Below are 24,020 nucleotides of genomic sequence, written 5' to 3'. Positions count from 1 at the left end.
CTACTATATCACAGGTTGCGTGGAAGCATAGCTTGAGACAAGGGAGGAAGAGATTGCTTTTCTTGAAGTCTCCCTTTGGTTTTTCTATTTGGCAATTTCAATTTTATCCTAAAATAGTAATCCCTTTCATCATAATTCAGTATTTGAGGCAAAGAATCATTCGAAGTTCAGGGAGACAAACAAGAGTATGACAATGTAATACTTTAAATCCTTGAAAATTGAGGTACAGATCCTCAAGAATTTCAAGTAATCCTTGAAATTTGAAGTACAGAATGAGAAAGTACTGTACATATTTTTGCTCTATGTTGAGACGTTCTTTCAATGACATCAGAAATGGCAGGGAAAATTAATTTTGGGGCAGCTAAAGTCTGAATATGTCAAGAAAGCAAATGGCCATCAATAATACATTATGTGAATTCATCTGTAATTAAAAAAGAAATTAGTGTCTTTTACATGAGCATTAATTCCCCTAAAGGATTTTCAGGGTAACTAGAATCTAATGTTCAGGTTGAGAAAAAGAACACCTAGTCTTGTGCATGTTATATCAATGTCCATTGAGGCAATGTTTCCCTTTTGTCTCTTTTGAACATGAAACACACTGTCTTGTGCAAAACACATGGAAAATTTGACTGACTGTGACCTCTTTTTTTATTTCAATTCTTTTCAAAGGGTTATGTTAGACCATTAATAAAGTATGCCAATGAGGATTGTATTGAGCCATTTACAGCTGTTTCAGATGGAAGCCTTTCAACTGAAAGTATTAGGAATGTTTTTCACAGCTAAAAAAAGCAAAACATTTATTTATAAGCAATGCATTCTTCAGGGTGTAAGTTAGACTGTGATTTGTGTAATTTGCACAGTTTATTGGAAGCTTAAAGATAATTATTTATTTTGCATTTTCCTAGTTTTGAGTGATTTGCTGTGCACTGAATGTGGTTGTTTTGCTACCATGTTTTCTATAGCTTATCTGACATGCTTATTCTAGCTCTTTCTGAACTTACTTTTAAGCTTTTTCATGTAAATAAAGCACCTTTCCTGTGTTAATAGTTGCATGTTTTTGCTTTTCATTGTTTTAAACTGAATTGACAACCAAGGGTGCATGGACAATGAGTTTTGTGAAATATGTCACTGTCATCAACATCATCATGTTGTGTGAAACAAATTATTTGCCATCAACTGTGTGATTAGGGATGGATTTGAGGTATTTGATGTATATGGCATGGTTATAGCTCTCTGCACTGGCACACAGAGCAATCAGTTCAAGTTCTTTCCATTCCTTGTCAATGTGTAAAATACAACCTGCTAAATGTGGTGCAAAATAGAATTAAATTCATTTCCGTTGGTAATTTCAGTTGATGTTAATATCACTCCTGTGTTTGCAGCATGGGAACAAGAAGCAAGGGAATGCTGCTAGCAAAGTGTGAAGTAATTTCATTTCAGTGGTAGGGCTGCAAGGTGGTAACATCACACACACAATTATAAACATGAAGCCATTGTCAATTTATCACTTTATTGCAACTGATGTAAAGCATTTTCATTTCTGCAGATTTCTATAAAATTCTGCAGATTTCTATAAAACAATATGCAAATGCTTCATGCACCCACATTTAGATTAGTTGGTCTGGTTTGTTTTCTTCTTCTAAATACACAACTGTGAATGCTCTGTGCTAAGGAATGGATAGTAAATCAAGTTAAAGACCTGTTGTGAATTGTGTTGCTTCTGGGTCATGTTTCCCTTTGGTTTGCATCAAAGATGAACCTCAAAAAAATCATAGTTAATTGTTTCCTTGGAGATATTGAGATACTTGATGTAAATAAGCATTTCTAGAAATTTTAGAAAGTACTGTGGCCGTTATTGAATCCAGCCCATTCTCTTATAAATGTCACATATTTGAAGGTATAAGCAATATGCTGTGAAGTAATATGAAGGAATATACTTAATGTAAATGAATTTGCAGAAAGAAGAATTGGTAGGAAGTACTTATTTTCTAAGGCTGTGTCATTTTTATAGAAAGACATTGGGATCCAACTTCAGTGGAAGCAAAATCTTCAGCTGTAGATACAGATAATTAAATATTATAGCTACAAACTGTGTTGGAAGTTAAGATGTAACAACCATTTCTGGAAAAACCTTTAGTAAAGGTGCCTGCAAAATATGGTAGATTTTAAAACATTTATAACTGTTCTAGTAGCCTATGTGTCAAATAATTCTCAGGAAAATTTGTCTTATTTATTTCTTGCACTTTACAAATTTAAAAACAATTGCAAAGAGTATTAGTAAACAGACTTAAACAGAGTAGATTTAGTTCCAAACTTTTGTGATCCCTGCTGTTAGTACTGACAGAGGTTTCGCACATTTCTTACATTCTAAGCGTATACCTAAATTTTTCAAACATTGCTATAATAATTGACCATTACAGCTGTTTTCATTGAATCAAATTTTCAGATGTTCATAAGTTCTTATTTGCCCTAATGTCAAAGACCATTTCTTTCAATGTGTTTTTAATCCTTTGATCTAATTTTGAGGTATCCAAGTACATGTTTTTTTACAGTTTCTTGTGAAATGGTTTTATTATTCTCATGTGAATTTTAGAGATTTCAACATTAGTTAATTGATAGTGTAAATATTTCACTTTGTGTAGTTGTCAAATAGAGAATAATTAGGGAGATTTGGTGTCTCTAAAAAATTCTAAGCTGCTTAGTTATTTCTCATGTGATGTTATATGAAATAGGCTTCATAAGTTGTTCTCTTGGTTGTCAAAGCTCCAAGAAACATGTGTTTTATAATCTTTAGAATTTTATTTGAAAATAAAAGCAATGAAGGAGAAGTCACTGTAGAACTTTCAAACTGATGTGCTATACATTTTAAAGTATCAGCTCAGGATAACTCACTGCAAAGGAAATGTAACTGTTGCTTCTAAGCAACAGCTTCCTATTGAAAAGCCTTCTCAGGCTTCAGGTTTTCTTCATTGAATTGAAGGTTGTTCCTGCTATACTGACACATAACATGTTATGGAAAGAAAGTCTTTCATATTTTAACACCTACCTTCCCAAGCCTGACCTGTGAGAAATCTCCAAGAATACCTGGGTTTGGACAGTTCTCTAATATGATACCTAATTATATATATTGACAGAACATGTGTGTGCACCTGTGTATTACTCCAGGTTTTCTAATATAGAGAAATATTAAATGTAGGACTAAACCCAGGCAAAACAGTCACTGTTGCCTTGAGCAGCAATGTGCCAGGAGGAGCACAACAGATCCCAGATCTCTCTCTGGGCTATAAATGCTGCAGCAACCACCACCCCCAAGGGAGTTATTGAACTCTGATATGACAGCTACTACTTGAAGTCAGCCACGTGCAGCAGCAGCAGTCAGCATCACCTCTGCCCTGTTGTACAGCTGGAGTGAAAAGCCTGACACTGAGATCTCTCTTTGTAGATCTCCATCCTGTATCTTCCATTTTTCTGATTTATGTCTCTTGCTTTGTACAAGATATCTAGCATGTTGCTGGTTTTCATCTGAGGCATAAAAAACTGAATTTGTCAAAAATTGTAAAACTTAAGCCAATGTGAATGCACGCAGGTTTTTTTTTTTTTTTATACTGAGTAATTAATGTTAGTTTTAAAGGGCTTAGCTGGTGAAATATTCCTATTTTCTTACTGCATATTTAGGCAGTTTCTTGTTTAAACACAAGATGGCACCATTGCTGTTGGAATAGATTCTTATTTCTCATTTACATTTGAATTATTGAGGTTTCTGACACATTAACATATGTTTTGAAACGTTGGGGTTTTTTTGCATAGCATAGTAATTCACGATTTCCAGTAATTATATCCTTTTTAACAATTCTTGTATCCTCTTGTCCTATTAATGAGACATAGTTCAGTGTATGTTGAAAATTGTCTGACAAATTTGTTTTATCTTACCAGCCTAGTTCACACAGCTGGCCTTTCACTAAGGAACAAAAAGCTAAAACTGGATTGGCTCTCAGAATCCAATACAATTTGCCTATACTTGCTATTACATGTTATATTATCTGTAACTTTGGAATTTTTTTCTTTTTTTTGGTCAGTTTTCTCCCAGTTGTTAAGATTGTGCCAAATGTTTCTATTTGAAAAGCAAAAAGTGACTGTACTGGTCTTCAATTAGTTGAATAGTTTATTTACACATGGTGAAAGCTGCTAGAAACCAAAAATAGTTCCAGTTATTTTCTGAGTATGTACTTGAAGTTTTGTTCAGTATCTCAGCTCTTACTATTTAAATGTCTAACAGAAAAAACAAGTGTTTTGAGGAATGCCCATCTTGTAATTCACCATTCCAGATGAGATTTCATTATCTCTCTGGAAGCTGATTTAAGTTCAAGCTGATAGCAAAAAGATGGGCTCCTTGTCATTAGTGCTGTTGTGTACCCTGGTTTTCTGTTCTTCCTATCTCTGAGCTCTGATCTGAAATACGAGTTAATCTTATTTGGGTGCAACCCTTGGCAGAAACCTCATTTAGATGAGTTTTGGCCTCACCATTAAATTAGGTATTTGCCAGTGCTGAAGCAAGGATGAGGGTAGAAAATACTTAGTCAGGCTGCCTTTTTCAGTTTCAGCCTGCACTAAAATAAGTGATTAGCATTTCTGCCTGCGAGTAAGTAATTTCAGTTTAATTCAAGCATACTTTTAACATTCACACATAAAGGTAATTAGAAGATTATTTCTGGAGTCTTGTTCTCAAATTTTTACGATGTATGACAGGAATAAAACTGTTCAACTATTCAGATGACTAGAATTTGCAATATTGATGAGCATAATAGATGATACAGTGAAGTATTTCACTTTTGGAAGGAGTGGAACTAACTTTAAGTCACATGCTGTTCTTCAGGATATGTAGAAATTGGAATGATTTCTGTTAAAGTGATAATTAGAAATAGGTAACTCCAATTTTAACAGAGAAAAGCAGCAGGATTCAGGCTGCTTTGAGTGGGATCCATTACAAGGTACTCCTAGAATTATGAGGCTAAGCTCAGTATCTACTTTAGGAAAAGAAGTATTACCCATGCAAGATCATAAAGAATTTAATGATACATCAAAGCTGAAGCATGTGGCTGGGAAATAAATTTAGAGTGTAGTCCTGATCTAGCAGATGAACTATATCAAAACAACTCTTTCTCCAGTAATTATAGTAAGATGGAAGTGGTATGTATGCCTACTAGCTTGTGATGTTTTTTGTAGCAGCATTTGTTTGTATTGTACTGCAGTTTAAATGGACTGCAAGATTTCCATTCCTATAAAAAGAATTTCTAAGTCAAGTATGAGTTGAAGTGCTGTTTTTCACTTGAGCAGTATTATCAAAATCTTTCTGGTTTTTTTAAATGTGTTGCAAGCATTTGTACGCTGCTTATTTTCTGATTATTCTCTGTAATGTCTTCATTGTTCTCAGGTTGTGGATTTTCTCTCAGGTGATTAGCTTTTTACACATGTGCATTAATTTTAGTGTAATTTCAAGTTCTTTTTTTCTATTTTAAATGTCTCAGGTTTGATTAGAAAGTAGGGTATAAGAAAGGGGGATGGGATCTTAACTTTTTGTAACTGTAAGAATCAGTGCACATCCTTGCAATTCTTACCTCTTACCTGAGGAGTTAAAACTTGAGGTTGAGCCAAAGCCAAGTTCATCCAATCCATTAAAGTCCTGCCTGAAGAGAAATCAAGCTCAGCAAAAGTCATAAGATGCTGTATTTAGGGATTTTGCTGTCTTCCATGACCTAGTTTGCACCCCTCACTTGAGGAAGTGAGGCTCTACTTTAGTGGAAATCCTTTAAAGTACCTCAGTGAATGTAATGAATAATTATATATTAAATATTGCAAAAGAAGCAAATAAGGACCAGCAAAATTATGTTTCTTCTTTTTAAAAAAAAGATATACTTCACTTTTCAGCAAAGATGTCCAGGAAGCTAAGTTTGCCTACTGAGTTAAAGCCTGATTTAGGTAAGTTTATATAGTTGATTTTATTCTTACTAAATCTGAATGTGAGTATGTTAAAGTAAGAGGCCTAAATTATGTAAGCTATCATGACTTCATGTTGCATTTATCTGAAGTGTAGAAATAAAATTTTAATTCCATTCTTTTTGGGGACTCTCAGGCACAAAAGGTCATTGCTGTCATCATAAGGTAAGCCTGCAGTTCCTGTATATGGCTTATCAAATTTTCATCATAATTTTTAGGTATCTGTCACTCACTTTATCAGTCGTGCTGTGATAGCAAAAGCGTGAATAAGCACACAGCTTATTAAGAAAACTGCTGCCTGTTTAGGACCATCTGATACGCTTTAAACTGAAAAATGAAATATCTTAACAGGATATGTTGAGGTGTTCCCAACAAATAGTTGGCTATAGTTTTATAAATATTAATTGTCTTGTGACCACTCTCTCTAAAGTAAAATAATATACAGCTGTTCGGATGGATGACCAGTCTGAGAATTCATTTTTCTTGAAAACACACAGTAACTTTTAAAATAAAGATCAGTTCAGTTGTGAGGTCTGTAGTACTAAAGATCATTGTGTTGCCTAACTAAAACAATGTACAAACGAGTCGCTTGGGGTTTTTTAAATACTTTGACTGCCAGCTGTTAGATCAGATCCAGCTCCTCTGACTTGTTCTCTGAAGATGATGGGGGACAACTGTAAACCTACAGTAATAAATGCAGCTGGCATCTGCCCGCCACAGCTTGCTCCTCTCTCTGCAGCAGAATTGCCACCACCAGCCCAGCAGAAGACAGCCAGGATCAGATGGCAGCTGTAGCACTGTGTTTGCCAGGTGCTGCTGCTGTCAAGAAGGGCATAAGTCTGTGGCACTGGTATATCCTGAAACTATGCTGGACCACCCTGATTTACAATTACAGCTTGCCCCTCTTGGAGAAATGTTAAGTTGGAAGCAATTCTCAGAGGTTCCTTATCCAAGGATTGGCAAGGATCCTTTGTCAGGGATACAGATATTTTGACAATTTAACCTCTGATCTATTCATGAGCCTCTAATAAAAAAGTTATTTAGAAATACACCAGAGACAAAGTTTCAATGTTGTATAGTCTAATTAGACAGATTTCCTGTTATTTAATCCATCTTCCTTGCTTCCATATTAACTTGTTCTTGTCCTTTCCATGATAAACAGGGATAACATGCATTCCCTATCTTTTTTAGTAATTTTTTTATGCTGTTGAAATCTGTCATCATATCTCTAATTTCATTTTTACAGATTTTTTTTCTTTACAGAATTCCTTCTTCTTTAGGTTAAGTTATCTAAACCTGAGGTGGCTTCTGTTAATCTCCTCTGGGAATTTTTCCTCATCTTTCTAAGCTCAGTGTCTGGAACTAGAGCAATTTGACTGTGGCCATGTTGGCACAGAAGAGCTGAAGAATTTGATTACTCTTTTCAATATGTTTCTGGGATTCCATGCTATGTTTACTAATGGTTTAGGGATAATTTTTGGTGTAGGGTGAATTTCATACTTTGCAAACTGAAACACATTTATACTTATGTATCAACCAATTGTAATTCTGCTGTTTTACTCACAGTTCCTTGATGGCAAAAGTACTTGGAAGTGTTACTTTTTCCTAATGAAGAGTGGTGAAAAGTGAATGTTGAAAGTTTTTTTCAGCATTTTCCAATCTTGAAAGAGTTACAGTGTTTTCTACATCACTTAATATTTGCTGTTCCTTCTACTGAAATAATGGATTTTTTATCACATCATTTCTGATAAACTCAAAATAGTTTGTACCTTCTGAATTGTAATAGCCTTTGACTGGTTTTGACTTTGCATGTATGTGAATATCTGTGCTTAGAAACCTCATTTTGTTCTGTGTAAAATTATTGTAGGTTTTCAGGTCTGTAAATCACTTCCTTAAGCAGTTACATTTAATTTTGCTCCTATTTTTTCTCATAGTGATATACCTTTTGCATAGTGTTCTTCAGTGTTGGCTTGCTTGTATTTTTGTCACTTATGTGGCCATATCTACTGGCTGTAGGAGACAGCTGAAATGCCTTTCTCCTAAATTCATTATCCTTATCATTGTCTCTCATTTCTTTCCATGGCTTCTTGAAACTTACTCTTTCATGATCTTGTTCTTTCAAATTAATTTTCTGTCTTTAGATCTTTAACCAGCTCCTTTTCCTCTCTGAACAGATAAAAATCTGAAGTATGTGTTTCTGTATTTATTCTCCACTTTCTAAAACAGAAGTTGTCTTGATCATACCCTTGCCTGCATTATACCATTGTTTTTCAATGTTCTAATCCAGTGATTAAGATGCTATTGCCACTAGGTGCTATTCCTTGCTTTACTTCCTCAAAAGAGCCTCATCTTTCCATCCTTCTGGTGGTGTGTAGTGATTCATCACACTGCTGTTCCTTCCTCTTCATCTAAATCTAATCCATTTACAAACTTCTTCCTTAACTTGAGGATAAATAGGATGCACTAAAGCAATTAAACTTTCAACCCTCTGTTCTCTCTTCTGAATGGATTGTCCGCTCTCAAAAATGTCCATATGTCTGACAAGTTAGTTTTCATTGGTTTTCTCCTGTCCATTCCAATGCTTCTGGAATTTGAACACATGTGCTTCAAATCAAATAGGTAGAACACACAAATACACATGTAAAGCTATGCTTATTGCAGTTACTATATGATTGATTATATTCAGACTGATTAATCCATGTTAAAGTTGAAAAAAAACATTAGTAAATACTCAAGCCTGAAAAAATCAAGCATCATAAGAGGTGGTGGTCATTAGAAGACTTATAAAAACAAATTATTGTTTTCATTATTTTACACTGGATTTATTGTTTTTAATGTGAAAACTTAGTATGTCAACATCTGATTGATTTAGTTCCTATAATTCTTGTTTCATATTTGACAGCTAAAATTCAACAGGACAGTGTTTTTTTTCTATCCTTGTTGGAATGAGGCAATTCCTGAGAAGATTCACTGTTTGTGTTAAGTGGATGTGTGTGTTTAGTCAGTTGAAATCTAGTATGTGTGCTTTCCAAATGCATGTTGGATATTCTTTGTAGAAAGTTTTTCAATAATTTAATGAAACTAACATAGTAGTAGTTCCAAACAGTACATGGTTGAATGTTGTTCTTTAGCTCCTAATCCTGCTTTAAAATGTCAATTGCGTCTATACCCTACTCAAAATATTTTTGAGTCATTTTTTTAAAAAGCACAGTATAGATTGCATCCAACTTTTTGCTGGTGAGGGCTGTCTTGTGCTAAAACTTTGCAATTACGAAATAAGAAAGTACAGCATTAATTTGTGAATGCATAGATAAATTCAGTGTCTGCTGATGGATCAGATATTGCCACACCTACAGATAGCATACAGCAAGAGTGGAGCAGCGCATTTACTTTTGTTAACGTTAGAATTCGCTTGTTGCTAAACAAGCGAGTAAGACGTCCAGAACAGCTTTAATGCTATTACTGGCACTATGCACAGCAGTCCCAGTGGAAATCTTCAGCTTTGCATAGCAGTACCAGGTGGCATTTGGTAGCATTTGTTTTCCTCTTACTAAAAGTTTGGGGGTGTGTAAATAGCCTGTTAGATCTCCTGCACACAGTTTCCTAAAGTGGAACAATATTGTGAGTCATTACAGGTTCCATCCTATCATGCTGTGCACATGTCACTGCATTTCCTAAAGTAAAATAGTTGTATTTTCCTGAGATTAGTTAACTGTGTTCCATGGGAGCCAATGTTTTTTTCATCTGCTCAATCAGCTAATTGGCAGAGAGGTTTGTTATTCAACCTTTTAAAGGAATACCACTTGATGACTATTATTCTCTGGCTCTAGAAAACAGAAATATGCCTTAAAATTGTTCATGATAACTACCTAATGGCAACCTCTGCAACAAATATTGGGTGCTTTGCTCAAGAAACAGCTGGAAATTGGGGAATAAGGAAATATGACTAAGGAAGAATAGGACTACAAAAATCAGTAACATTATAGTTAGTATACAGTTGATGCTAAAGAACAAAAAAAAAAAAAAATTAAATTCTCTTAATCCCTCCGATTTGCCATTCTTTTTAATTAATACTGATTTATTTTCAGATGTCAAAGACAACTCTTTCAGTCGATCCCGGAGTTCTAGTGTAACTAGCATTGATAAAGAGTCCCGCGAGGCAATTTCAGCTCTTCATTTTTGTGAGACTTTCACAAGAAAGGCTGACACATCGCCTTCCCCTTGCCTGTGGGTTGGCACCACGCTGGGTACAGTGCTTGTCATTGTACTGAACTTACCCCCAGGAGGAGAGCAAAGACTTCTTCAGCCAGTAATTGTTTCTCCTAGTGGTATGTACAAAGCAGACAGGCTAAAGTACGCTTTGATAAAGTATTGTTGTCATTCTTCATATTTTTTAAGAAACTGTTTGGGGTTTTCTTTTCAATTATTGATTAATTAAAAATATATATTGCATTGATTTAGCTCGTAAGTTTAAGAAGCTGGATTGGTTACTTTGTTACCAGAGTTTCTCAACTTGGAAAAATGGAAAGTACAGTTTCATAAAATGTAACTTGAGTGTTTACTTGCTGAGAAAACAATGTTTGCAGCTGTTAAACAGAGATAGCAGAAGAGATGAATAGTATCAAATGCTCCGTTTATTACTGTTTTTTAGTCATGAGGTAAGAATCAATCAGTATTCCTGCAGCAAGAAAAGGGAGTGACAACTAAGGCTGTAAATTGAACAACTAGCTTGAAATATTAGTTATAAATACATTCATTTGGATTGCTGTGTAAGGCCATGTATCTTGTTTTTCTGATGCAGCAACTGATTTTGTTGTAATTATGTATTAGTGGTTTATTGGATAGACTGTTAGTTGTAGATTCAGCTTTCCTGCTACCACTGTCTCATGCAGAACATGTCTATTTTGCTACACAGATGGTATCAAACATACAAATTGCAATGCTATTTGATTGTAGGAATGATGAGGAGTGGACATCTAGACCATATATGAGATTTGTGCCCATTGGGTGAGGTATTGGCAGCAGTGGTCAGATTTGGTAACATTTGGTCATAAAGGCAATGCTGCAGGCTAGGTAGTGTGTTTCCCTTTTGGATCTGCAGCATAATCCTTAAAAGATATTGCTTTATATTTTGTACTTAGCAAATGTTCATATTGTTACTTACATGTGAATGAATTAAAGTAAAATAAAATTTATTTGCTTAAGGTCTGGCTTACAGAGACAGTGATTAGAACAGTAAGGAGGAAAACTTTTTCATTTCAAGCTAAAGAAGTGGATTCAAGTGTGAACTGTAGGGGAGAAATAAAAAAATGCATGTTTGTTTCTGAACCAGTTGAAGGAAAAGGTGGTGCTCACCTTTGACTAATAACATTTATTGTTGATATTAAACATATTGTGTATTCATCAGGAGAGAATGAGTTGCATTTGAGACACTGAACTTAAATACAAATACGTTTCCCTTGAAGTTAATGAAAGAGTATGCACCCACTTTACCCTTGAAAACTGGTTTAACATTTTCCTGATTACATTTGTGCTTCACTGGTTTTTAGATAAATGCCCAAGGTTGCTGTACATCTGTTTTCATAGGGAGGCAAACTGAAGTTCTTGTTTTCTTTCCATTCTCCTAGCTTCTTAAAGGAATATTTTGTAGCTTGAAAAGCAATTTAGGAGAACTGTTTTAGAAATGTGCTCAAATACTCTTTCCTAGGAACCATCCTGAGGCTAAAAGGGGCAATCTTGAGAATGGCTTTTTTGGACACCACAGGATCTTTGGTCCCACCAGCACATGAAACCTGGAGAGAACACTATGAAGATAAAGATGAAAAAGCAAAAAAGCGACGACCTGTCTCAGTGTCCCCTTCTTCCTCTCAGGAAATCAGTGAAAACCAATATGCAGTGATATGTTCAGAAAAGCAAGCAAAAGTTATCTCACTGCCATCCCAGAACTGTATTTATAAGCAAAATATAACAGAGACTTCTTTTGTTCTTCGTGGAGACATAGTGTCGTTGAGTAACAGTATCTGCCTTGCATGTTTTTGTGCCAATGGACATATTATGACTTTTAGGTAAGACCTGTTCGATAGTAACTTAAATATAAAAAGAAATAGGCTTCTGCTACACAGGTTCCTTTTCCACAGGATGATGAATTTTTAAAAAATGACATTCACTCAGGGTTGATGATTCTCTAACACTTGAGCCTGAATAGTTTTGATTGCACATTCCTATTAGTTATGTTTTTAACACATGAAAGAGTTTACCACTTTAGCTCAAGCTACACTGAGTTTGTCTAAAAGTTGAATTTACTTCCTGATGGAGAAAACTGCATTGAATCAGACCTTTAGCTTGTACCTGACGAGAACTCTGCCTGTTTTTGTGCAGCTATTTGCATCACACTTATGCCTCAATATTTTCTTGTGTAGCTTGCTTGTGTCTTAAAGGCCTTAAACTTAGGCTATGAAGGCAAAATTAACTGCTAGCAGTTGTATAGTAATAAGTCATCTAAAGTAAGGGATTTAAGTTATGAGTTTAAACATGTGTAGTACTAGTATTAGTGTTTAAATTTACTTACAGGTCACCTGTGTAATTTTCATGTCCTTTATCTTAAATATTTCTAAGTGCTGAATATTTCTAAGTGCTGGTTCTATTCTGAACCAGCAGTGTGTATGTACTTGCACCTGCAGTTTAGTTGTGGCCTGATGATAAGATGAATGGCCCTGTAACCTTATGCCAGTAAAGTTCCTAAAAGATTATTTTAAGGTTGCCAAAAGAAGCTTTCAGCTTGGAAAATTCTGTAAAAAAATATTTCTTTAGGAAGTTGTTAGGTGTAAAGCTAAAACTGATACAATTGAAACTTGTTATTTAGTTGTAGTATGTAAGTCTGTAACTCCATTAGTGTATATCCCATGTTTTATGTATTCTAAACATCTCTACAAAATGCTGCTCACCTTGCAGGGTTTTTTCCTAATTAAAACTATACTTAGTAATGTTCAGATACCATATATTGAAAAAAGTCCTGTCTTCTTCAGGATTCAACTTGTTCTCTAATAACTCTACATACGGGCTAAATTATAAATGCTGAATTGTTACCTTGTGTGGAGAAGTTGGACTCCAGTGCTGAGCTCCATTTTGTAAGCATGAATTGCTGTTGGGGATGGATCTTACATGTAGTTCATGTAAAGTTGTCAGAGCACTGTATCATACCCAAGATGCCCAGTACTTAACGATTGATATAGATTCAGATAGGACTTTGTAACAAACAAATCTGTAACAGAAACAATGAAAATGCTCTCATTGATGTCATGCTTGTCCTGGCAAATCTAATGTTTTTGTGTTTTAAAGCTGTAAGAATGTTTTATGCTCCCATTGATCTGAAGAAAAACACTTTCCTGTTACTGACTCTTAGGAATATTCTTATTTTAGATACATGCACGGCAGAGGTGTCATATCTGGGTGATATGTTTACAAGAGAATATTGCTTTTTATTTCTTACTTGCCTCCAAAGGCAATCAAAGCATCAAAAGAACAAAAAAAGAAAAAGAAAAACAAAACAAGGCAGCCTGATACTGTTGTGGTTACTACATCTTTCTTTAGTCTTAATTTCAGTTTGCCCTTTTGCTGGTTTTTTAGTGTCTAGAATTAATAATCTTATGTGGATGGTGTCTGCAGCAGAAGCTGTTTATTGTATTATTGGGACATTGGCAGCTAACAATTTCTGTAATTATTTTAGAAGAACTTCATAGGGGGTGTTTGAGACAGTGGTTTATTTTGGGTTCTACTTGTCAAGAAATTAGGTGTTTTGTCCCATTAAGGGAGAGGAATGTTTCGTAGGGGAATATTGTTCTAGCCCAAATGTGCTGTCTCTTCTTCAGTAGATTGATACAGTAAGTTCTGCAGTTACATGTACAGAATCAGAAAATACAAGGTAAGCAAACTTTGCTCTAAGAGGACTTTCTCTTCAACATCTAGTTGGAGAAAAAAGGGGACTTAATTCATAAGATTGTTTGAGGCTACTGTATTCTGCTTTTCTTTGACAGAACATTCATGTTCTATTTCTAAATTTTCTCAAGGAGAGAACTTATGGACTTGTATTTTTAGTCAAGGAGAAATTATTAACCTGAGAGAAGAGACAGGATGTTTCATTGTAAACTATTGGTAGATACTTATCAGAATACCTTGGTAATTATTAAGTAATGCCTAATTCATTAAATACTGAATTTGTGATTTATATGCTCAGACTATCATTTTAAAAGATACTTTTAAATGCATCTGTGATGCAGATGTTTAAATTTCACTTTTGAGGTGCTGCCTTGAAAAATCTCATGTTTTGAGATTCTGTAATGTCATTAAATGGCACCTTTTTATGTGGTACTCATGCAGATGGTGAAGAGAAAAAATTATGTATTGCAGTTTAAAAATGAGCCATTTGATGAATAAGAGACATTTCTGCTATATTTAATGGACTTTTAAATTCTTTTCCTTAAGTTTGCCAAGTTTAAGGCCATTGTTGGATGTGTATTACCTGCCGCTCACCAATATGCGGATAGCCAGAACGTTCTGCTTCACTGATAATGGACAAGCACTCTATCTTGTCTCACCAACTGAAATACAGAGGCTCACCTACAGCCAAGAAACATGTGAAAATCTTCAGGTAATGAACTCTTTTTAAAATATCACTTTTCCCTTCACTGTACAGTCTGATTCTGAATGAATCACTTCTACCTTAAATTTTTTTGTTTCATCCATTCTATTGTAGCTGAATCAGTTGCTTTCTTAATTTCATTTTGATCAACAGGAAATTTCCTCCTTTAACATGCAGTTAAAATTCCCTTGATCAGTTGACACTGGGGGAGGTGTGTGCTGACACAAGTGGGGAATGCCAACTTAGGATATTTGAAGAAAGCTATTATGTTTCAGGGGTATTAACAGCTTGAAAAATTCTGTTGTGCTTCGGGTTGGTAGTTGTATAGAATAACAAAATAGCAGAGTTGCAGGCTCTACTTTCATGCTGCTACATGGAAATAAGTATTTGTAGATGCAGTTTCAATAGAACAAAGTCAGGAGCCTTGTCCAAGTTGCTGAGGCAAAAATAAGCTTTACTTGAATGCATTTCTTTGCTTCTGAGCAATCATGAAGCATTTGCTTCATGAATTCCATGAGCTCTAAGCATGAAACCATCAGAAGCAGATGGTTTGGACAAATTTCTTAATATGTTTTTATTTTTCTATTTCCTACATCACCTTGCCAAGACAGATGCCCATTAAAGCATATTTATTTTGAAATTTAAATCCATTAAATAAATCCTGAAAGTGCAAGAATATTCCATTCTTTTTAGTAATTTATGCCTTGTTATGTCTCATTTTCATTGCAAAGGAAATGTTGGGTGAGCTCTTCACTCTTGTAGAAACACCAGAAGCACCAAACAGGGGCTTCTTCAAAGGCCTGTTTGGAGGTGGGGCACAGTCACTTGACAGAGAAGAACTCTGTAAGTTTTTATTAATTGTTATTTTTCTGGTATTTCTTCCCAAGGAAGCTAGTGATCCTTGGTAAATGTATTACCTGTGTTCATGGAACATTACCTTTGTGAAGAGGAGAGTAAAATAGGGAGTGACAAATATTTTTTTCATAGATTTTGTGTTGTATACCTTACCAACAAAATCAGAAAAGCTTGGTATGTTGTTGTTTTTTTTTTTCCACAGGTTCTTTTAGCTCATCTATTCAGCAGTAGATAAGTTGTCCCATTTCTTGTTTTATAATCTTATTTTTATTCATCTTTATGAAGCATGTAGTACTGACCATGATTCTATTTATGCTGGTAAACTGAAAGGCACTGCTTTTGGAGAATTCTATTCTGGACAGCGAGAAAATTAAAATTTCACTCTACTTGAGTTATTTGCCAGATTTTCCATGTTTTGCTTGTGTAGAGCTGCCTTAGAAATGACAGCAAGGGCAGAACTGTATATTTCAATTCAGTCCTCTGTTTATAGGACAGTAAAATTCAGATTTGGCAAAATTTCCATTGCTTTATAATTTTCTCTTTTTTTTTTTTGATTACTTTTTCTTACTGTGGTGACATTAAGCACTTTAATATATTGAAGGAAAATAGCTTCCATTTATTTATTTAGATATTTGCTAGATGCAACACCATATTATGCAAGCTTCTTTTTAAGAACCTTTTTCTTATTAATGTGAAATGTATCTGTCAAAATGGACAAGGTGCCCTGCCAATCCTTTCTTTTATGCTGGTTCTTTTGATCTCTACAGAATAAAGCCTATACATTTTGAGCAAATATCAGATATTTAGAGGTCACTTTTTGTGTCAAAGGTTTCTTTTTTTGGGTATATATATATATATATATATAAACATTTTATATATATATATATATATATATATATATGTATATAATACTATGGAAGGGTGGTCAAGTATTCCAGTAGAGAAATTTATGTGCACGAATTATAATTTAATATGAATAAGACAGAGGAAAAATACCATGTAGCTTTAGAAGCTATCTCTTTATATCATGTCAAGTTTCCACCATTAAGTTTGGGCTTGGATCTTTAGAAGGAAAATAGTATTGAATCGAAGAAAAAAATCCTAATGAATGAAAAAAAAACAACTGACAGAGACTTCAATGACAATTCAAAAGACATTTGAGAATATCTTTAAAATAGCCATATTTACCATGAGGGTCACAGCAGAATCTGTAATAAGTGAAATGATTTCTCTTATTTTGGGAATTCACAGAAAGATGTTTATGATACTAATTTAAAGGTAAATTGTTCTTAATAGAAGCATAAAATCAAATCAGAGAGTCTTGAAATACTGCATCAAAATGTATTTAACCAGTTAGTATTATTTTTCCTAGAGGTAAAAAAAAGAAAATATTCAAACAATATTTCACTGTTTAAAACAAATACTCAGATTTCTGTAGTCTATACAATTCTGCTTGAGATTGGCATATCAAGTGTCAAGACTGAACTGGGTGACTCCCATTAAGAGCAAAGTCAGTGTAGTCAGTGCCATCACTGGAGTCTGGAGCTGTTCAGCTGACCATTTGTGCTGATTTGTTCTTACAACCATTACAACCATACAATTACTTACTATTCTGTATTTGCTGCTTTTGCAAATGCCTCCAGTTGGAGAATCAGCATCTGGGAAGGCATCAAGGAGTCTTGCCCAGCATATTCCAGGACCTGGGGGTATCGAAGGTGTCAAAGGAGCAGCATCTGGTGTAGTTGGTGAACTGGCACGAGCCCGGTTAGCACTGGATGAAAGAGGACAGAAACTGGGAGAACTGGAAGAAAAAACTGCAGCTATGCTTTACAGTGCTGATTCTTTCTCAAAACACGCTCATGAGGTATGTTAAACTGAACTGTTTGTCAAATAAATGCCAATTCTGCAAGTGACTGAGTTCTGCAAAGGCATGTTAGAGGTATCTAAAGGGCATGCAGTATCATTGATAAAGGATGCTTCCCTTTCATCCATCACTTGTCACTCCTAACAATTAAGTACTCATTGTAAACAGTCTTGTCTCATGGCACATTGCTCTAGAGCATGCAGTCTGCTGGAGTGACATGTAAGCTTCGAAATGTGCAACTCAATCCCCATTACTGAAAAAAATTACTTATTGTCACTGAATTAATAAGAAGAGTAATGTTTTATGTCAGATTCCTGCTGTCCTTAAGAAACATCCAGTTGTATGCAAACCCTGTGAATGTGACTTAGTTTTCTTCCTCAGTGACTAGCATAGAATGGCTGTTCTCATCCATTTTCATGCTGACTCCTGTGCAACCTCTCCATTCTCCCAGTAATGTCTTTTTCTGAGGCTAGATCACCAGCAATGACGCTACCATTAGAAAATTCATCATGCTAAACACTCAGTGTTCAGCGATGTTTGTGACTTTGAAAAGCCTCGCTAAAATCCTTATTTCTCATGCTGCTTTGTAAGCATATTATTTGTTTGTGTCATTGTACATTACAGAAACATTACAGAAACAGTAATTAGAATTTTTTTTGTTTTTTTAGATGATGTTGAAGTACAAAGACAAGAAGTGGTACCAATTCTGATGACACTCATCAATCACATCTGTTTAGTTTTGTCCTGATGAAAAAAATCTTGTATTTTCATTAATTTTGGCAGGACCACTGAAATTTAAAGGAGTATTCACCATTGGATACTGTTGTTTCCTAGCACAAATGACACACTGTTTTACCTCAGTCCTGGCTTTAACTGAGGAGCTTTATATCTAAGAAACACACATACAAAGAAAGAAACTTGAGTGTTTCCTAGCTGTTGGTTAGCATAAAGTTGGAACAGAGAAGGTAACTGGAACATGGGAAAAAGAGAGTAAAGGGAAATCGTGGTGAGATGGGCAGGGGCAATGCAGGGTCAATCCTGTGTTGGTATTTCATATGCCAAACGTTTTTGTGCTATTGTAATTGCTGCCAGTGTTATACCCTCCTGTAAGGAGAGGCAATAAATCAGGGGTCCAAGAGCTGGAATCAAGCTGTTTGTCTTGCTGGACAGTAGCTGACTTACAATTACCCTCTCTAGGACTTGCTATATTTGCCATTATTGTTGAAGAAGAGTTGAAGTTTCCTGTCATTTCTTTCATTTAAAAAGCTGGAAGCTTGGAAGATTTCTTATTGAAAATTGTATACATAGTTGACCTGTGCATAGTCTTTTCTTGGACCCCTGATGTATTCACATCATATTCTGTGACGTGCAAAACAAAAGAATACATAATTTTTGCATTAAAAAGTCAAGTGAATAATATGACTGGAATGTGTCATGCTGAGAGTTTTCGTTTGTGTTATGGCCGTGCAATGTGAAATGTGGTAACATCTTCCTTGTGGTAAGAATTCTTCAACTTCTGTTCAGTTAAATATTATTTTTGCCAAAAACAGTTATTGGTTCAGGTTGTGTAACATTTAGAGTTGGCTGTGGGTTCCATTCATGCTGTGAGTTTTTATAAATGTTTAACAGAATGTATCTTTACAGCCATTAATTAAAATATCTGGGATAGTTTTGCTCAAGACTTAAGTTCTAGATGCCCCTTTAGTCCTTTACTATGAAATCAGATAACCTTGGACTCAGGTTTTCAAACTTTTACACACCATGGAGGTGCTGATGCATGAATAATGGCAAGCAAGCATCTAATACTTAATAATTGTCAGTATGTTGTTTAGCAAAGTTCTGCTGATAGTGCTATTTTACAAGTACCTGTCTCAGCCCCATGCAGCACTAAAGGCACTTGTCCTAAAGTTTGGATTTAATCTCTGAAGCAGTGTTTTCATTGTAAGCAGTGGTAAAGTGTGCATAAAAACTTCAGGAATTGCTGAAATAATGTTTCATTTGGGTGAGGTAAATAATACAGCTAAGCTAACTTGTTAATGGCTACTGCACTAAAGCTATATCGGAGTGATTGACCAGGGCTCTATTTAAAAAAGAAGATTCCTTAAAATAAATGCTTTAATTTCAAAAATTCTTTTAGGCCTTTTTCCTCAATGTAAGAATAGTTATTGACTGTTTTTGTTTTATAAAAGGGAGTACTTAGAAGCTGATAGGTCTACATTGTCTGAAATTAATCACTTAGGTTTGCTTCTCCAAGCATTGCATTTTGTGTACTTTTTTCACAAACTTTCTGAATGTTCCCGAAGCAAAACCTTGGTTATATTTATATTGTGAAGTGATGTTGCATATAAGGCAACCTTACAAAACACCTCAAGTATGCAAAATATTGAAGTTACTTATGATTCTTAAATCACTTTTCAAATGAGAGGCAAATACATCTGGGCTTTGAAGCACAACTGATACATTTTCTCACTTTAGGTAGAACAACATTTTAAAAAGACAGTTGAATTGTGTTGCCAGTAAAAGGGCATGCTCTACTATGCCCACTGCTCAAAGGACTTAAAAAATGAGAATATGACAATTCAAACAAGCAGTATTATGATTTCTTGATAGCTCTGTCCCATAGCTACTCTGTCCCATAGCAATGTTTACTTGAGTTACTTAACTCAGTTTGCCATGCAATGTTAATTTTTTTTTTAGTGTCAAATTTAGTGCCCATTTAACACCCTTTTGTGAGACATCCAGGTAGAAGAAAACGAGATAAACCACTACCCATACCACATGCAAAAAAAACCACCCTAGATGACACTTGTCCCCTTCCTTGTCTCACATTTCTAAATTCAGTTGACTCATTATTATTTGACCTGCTGAAGATAAAGTACATTTCAGGGCAACAGAATCCTGGGGAATTAATCTGGTCAGGCTCGTGGGGGAGAGGATTGCAAAAGTATTCTTCAACAAATTATGGTATCATTCAATGGAAGATGACCTTGGCTTGAAAGGAAAGCATACTTCGTCATCAAGATGCATTTGATAACCACCAGCAAGCAAAATAATAAGAGGCAATGAGAGACCATCTGGCCATACCAGAAGATTAGTGGCTTATTTGGTGTTACAGAATCTATCGTAGTTGAATCTCTTCTGGTGCTTATGTTCAGGGCATGCTACTAGATAGGAGGACTAATGACATGGTTTCTCATGAGATACATACACAAATGGTTCTTGGTCAATAAAAGGGGCTATGTAAAATTTTAGTCTAAAATGTTACTTTTTCCTTCTCAGTAGAAGGAAGGCTATCACACACACATCATTGCATCTTACTGTGCTATTGGTGGTGCACCTTTTGTACAGCAAAGTGTATTGAAATCCTTGCAGGGAAGCACCCCTGTTTTTTTCACTAGCAATTTAGTTGTGTGACATTTTTAGAGTGTCTGGAAAACTATAAAATACAATTGAGCTATTACTTTTTTTTAATGAAAGTAAGAAACTACCTGCTGCTACCTATCTGTTTATATGTAGTGTGTCTCATTAGGAACTGTAAAATGAAGAAGCTTTTCTTCACCTTAGTCCTGCCAAATCGTAACTTTTGAATCCTGGTATGTGTAAATATGTGTGTATTCCAAATCAATCTGAAAGTGTTGTACCACAAGAATCTCCAGTAATTTGTTCTTCAGCAGTCAGTTATAAAGTAGAATAATATATAGCTGTGTTCCTTGTCTGTCTTTATGCAAAGTTTTTGTGCCTGAGGTGGTACTTGCATGGCAGGTGATTGGAAAGCTATATCCAAAGGAGGATTTTTGGAAGGAAGTTCATTTTTTTTTTTTTTTTTTTCCCTTTAAGTTTTCCTTTTATTTTCCTTTCTATGCTTTGTTTTTGGTATTTTTTGGTTTTTTTAATTTGGTTTGTTTTTTGTGGTGTTTTCGTTCAGAGTTGTTTTGGTTTTGTTTTTTTTTTTTTTTTTTGAGAGGTGGGAATTTTTGTTTGGTTTTTGGTTTTTTTTGGTTTTGTTTTTTTTTTTTTTTCTTAATTAATGGCACTGATCTTACCTGAACTTTTAAACTTGAATTTTTCCTGCACTTTAATTCAATCATGATATGTTATTCCTTAATTTTGTTTCTGCATTTGTGCAGTTCAGGTTCATTATTTGTATATAAACACACATGTTCAATAAAGACTTTAGAACAGATTACTTTCAGGCACCTTTGCTAATTATGTGATTTATTTAGAATGTGTGTTTTCTTAGCAAAATATGTATATACGATATAGAATCTAATGAAAGGCACGTATTCTGTGTCAGCATTCAGTTTATAAATTACTGCAACACTTTCGCATTTGTTACTAGATAATACAAAAGAAATCTGTTATATTTATACATACTGCTTAAGAATATACTTTTAGTTTTAAATAATTTTTATATGTACACTTCTACCTTTAATTTTAAAAAGACTTACGTTCAAGTTTTAAGTCAAAGTACTTAAAGTATGTATATTATCCATAGAAGTTGTTTTAAGCTTATGAATACATTCATATCTCATATCGAGATGATACAATTACTAAGCAAATAAAACAAATAGCCCATTTTGCTTTGCAGAAAATAATCAATTATTTTTACCTCCCATTATGAACATCCGTGAACAATTCTCCAAGTATGGAGCAAGAAAATAGGGAGCTAGCCTAATATTAATGTTTTCTCAATAGCTGCAGTCCATGGCTGACTGGTTTTCTATGGTTTGGGTTTTTTTCTGGTACACACGAGAGACTTTTTTCAGCTCTATTTCTTGGACTTTTAAAATTCTCCAAAACTGAAGTGAGGTTTGTCCAATAAACATTTTCTTTGAGTAATCTGTGTATTTTGATTATACATCAGCTCTTTACAAGTAAATCAGGGTTGGTTTCTATGTGGATTTGTTTTGTTGGGGTTTTATGTGTCCAACATGTGTTGGAAAACTTAAGTCTGTGGCTGAAGTGCCCTCTACTTTCTGCTTATGGTTTAACATGTCTGGGCAGGCCCTGACTGCAGACAGAATCTGGTGTGGGGGGAAGGACTGCAGTGCCTTGCCTCCTTCTCCAGGTAGAAGGGCAACTTGTCACTTGAATCTTCCCTCATGCCAGCCAATTTCCTGGGTAATTGATTTGAGTCTTTTTGGGTGGATGTTGATAACTTTGCTACTACCACAAAATCTTCAAATACTCTGTAGACAGAAATTAATGATGCTTGAGGGGTGGAAGTTAACAGAATCAGGGGGGGAAAGGGTGTAGTGTAGGTAAATCAGTTAAACCAGTTTTACCTCAGTTTTCATTGAAAAGCTGACCTGGGCCAATTTCTTCTTCTTAAGCCCATTATAAAGATGTGCTACATATTTACCTTATTTCTGTTTCAAGTCCAATGAGTGTACTGTTTCTGGGTTCTTTTATACCTTATAAAGTTTAGACTTAAAGATGTAGGCATAAATTTTTAAAAAGTGGAAAGAAAGGAAAAACAGAATTGAGGCAGAAACAGCAAACAATCAAATGAAAGATGTCAATCAGTATTTCTTTCAGTAGTTCCATGTGCACCTAGAACCGTTTAAGCTAACCTACAGCTGTAGGTTAGTTTGACACTTGTATTTCTTTCTGTTAGTACCTAAGTTCCATATTACCAGGCAAATAACTAAAAGTTAAACTGTTTCAGTTGAAAACATGTAAGAAGTTGTATGTGGATTACCACTACCATTCAGTCATAGGTGATGGAAAGGGAGAGGGGTGGGAACATGTTTTAAATATTCCCTTTTAAAACAGAATTGTAAATAAGCAGTACCGTGTTATTTTAGACCTGAGCTCTGCTATCTGTAGTGGTTAGAACTAGGAAAACAAGCTGCTTTCTAGTTATGCTGCTGTTTCATTGTACCAGCACCATGGGGGAAAAAAAATACATCCGTAAATTTTTCTAACATTGCCCACATCTGGGTAAGCATGCTTAATGTGTAGCAGTTCTTGTTTCTGTATATGTTAGTGTGTACATGTGTGTTTTCTTTTTCCCTTACGTTCATTGCAACTTATTCTTCAGTTAAGTCTTGCTGAGCCCCACTAGCTCTTCTGAGGATGATTACTGGAATATGCATTTTTAGGTAGGGTTGCAAATCCATCTGTCTACAAATATAGTTTCATATGAACTGCAAACTGTACTGTTAAAACTCAACTATGTTAGATTGCATAGAGTTATTTTACTTACATGTACTTGGACTGAACTATGTCATCATAATGAAGTTAAAAAATTAAGTATGGAATATTTTTGTAAATAAAAATACCTGTGCAGCTGGTATTTTAAATTTAAAATGTATTATACATTAATGTTTCTGAAAAAAATGTTCATATATGTGTATATGAATGTGTCATTATGCTGAAGGGCTCTTAATTGGGCAAAATAAACGATTCAAATCTCTCCTGAAATGAGTGTAGCTTACTCCTTTTCTTCCTGACCAGTTGTTTTTCTGCTGGCTGGAGCAGCAGGAAGGTGTGACTTGTGCTTTATAGCAAGCAGAGCAGCCAGTCTGGCTGATGAGGAGTAGCCCTGATGGACCCTGAGAGGTGTGAAATGGTTCATCTGAAGTGATGTCCCCAAACATGTCTAAAAACGTTCTGAAATGTGTATACTGATGGTGACAATGTGAAGTCCTGTTATCTTTTTAAGTT

The 24,020-nt window shown here is 34.9% G+C and overlaps 1 protein-coding gene across 6 annotated transcripts in view; it reads left to right on the top strand.

The window, feature by feature from the left end:
* STXBP5 (syntaxin binding protein 5) overlaps positions 1 to 23,777 on the top strand; it is a 107,012-nt gene extending 83,235 nt beyond the window's left edge. For 4 of the 6 annotated variants that reach the window (XM_053937936.1, XM_053937932.1, XM_053937934.1 and 1 more), the window contains 7 exons: positions 5,926 to 5,976; positions 10,083 to 10,322; positions 11,702 to 12,059; positions 14,476 to 14,641; positions 15,364 to 15,475; positions 17,131 to 17,351; positions 18,020 to 23,777. In XM_053937936.1, the coding sequence (XP_053793911.1) occupies positions 5,926 to 5,976; positions 10,083 to 10,322; positions 11,702 to 12,059; positions 14,476 to 14,641; positions 15,364 to 15,475; positions 17,131 to 17,351; positions 18,020 to 18,061 (1,190 nt within the window). In that variant the 3' untranslated portion in view covers positions 18,062 to 23,777. The remainder of the gene's footprint in view (positions 1 to 5,925; positions 5,977 to 10,082; positions 10,323 to 11,701; positions 12,060 to 14,475; positions 14,642 to 15,363; positions 15,476 to 17,130; positions 17,352 to 18,019) is intronic. The other 2 variants (XM_053937933.1, XM_053937935.1) reach the window with 1 other exon arrangement.
* Positions 23,778 to 24,020: the final 243 nt, after the last annotated feature.

Source organism: Vidua chalybeata, chromosome 3 (assembly GCF_026979565.1).
Source record: "Vidua chalybeata isolate OUT-0048 chromosome 3, bVidCha1 merged haplotype, whole genome shotgun sequence".
Lineage (NCBI taxonomy): Eukaryota > Metazoa > Chordata > Aves > Passeriformes > Viduidae > Vidua > Vidua chalybeata.
The sequence above is the reverse complement of the archived record's forward strand: the minus strand, read 5'-3'. Positions and strand labels throughout refer to the sequence as shown.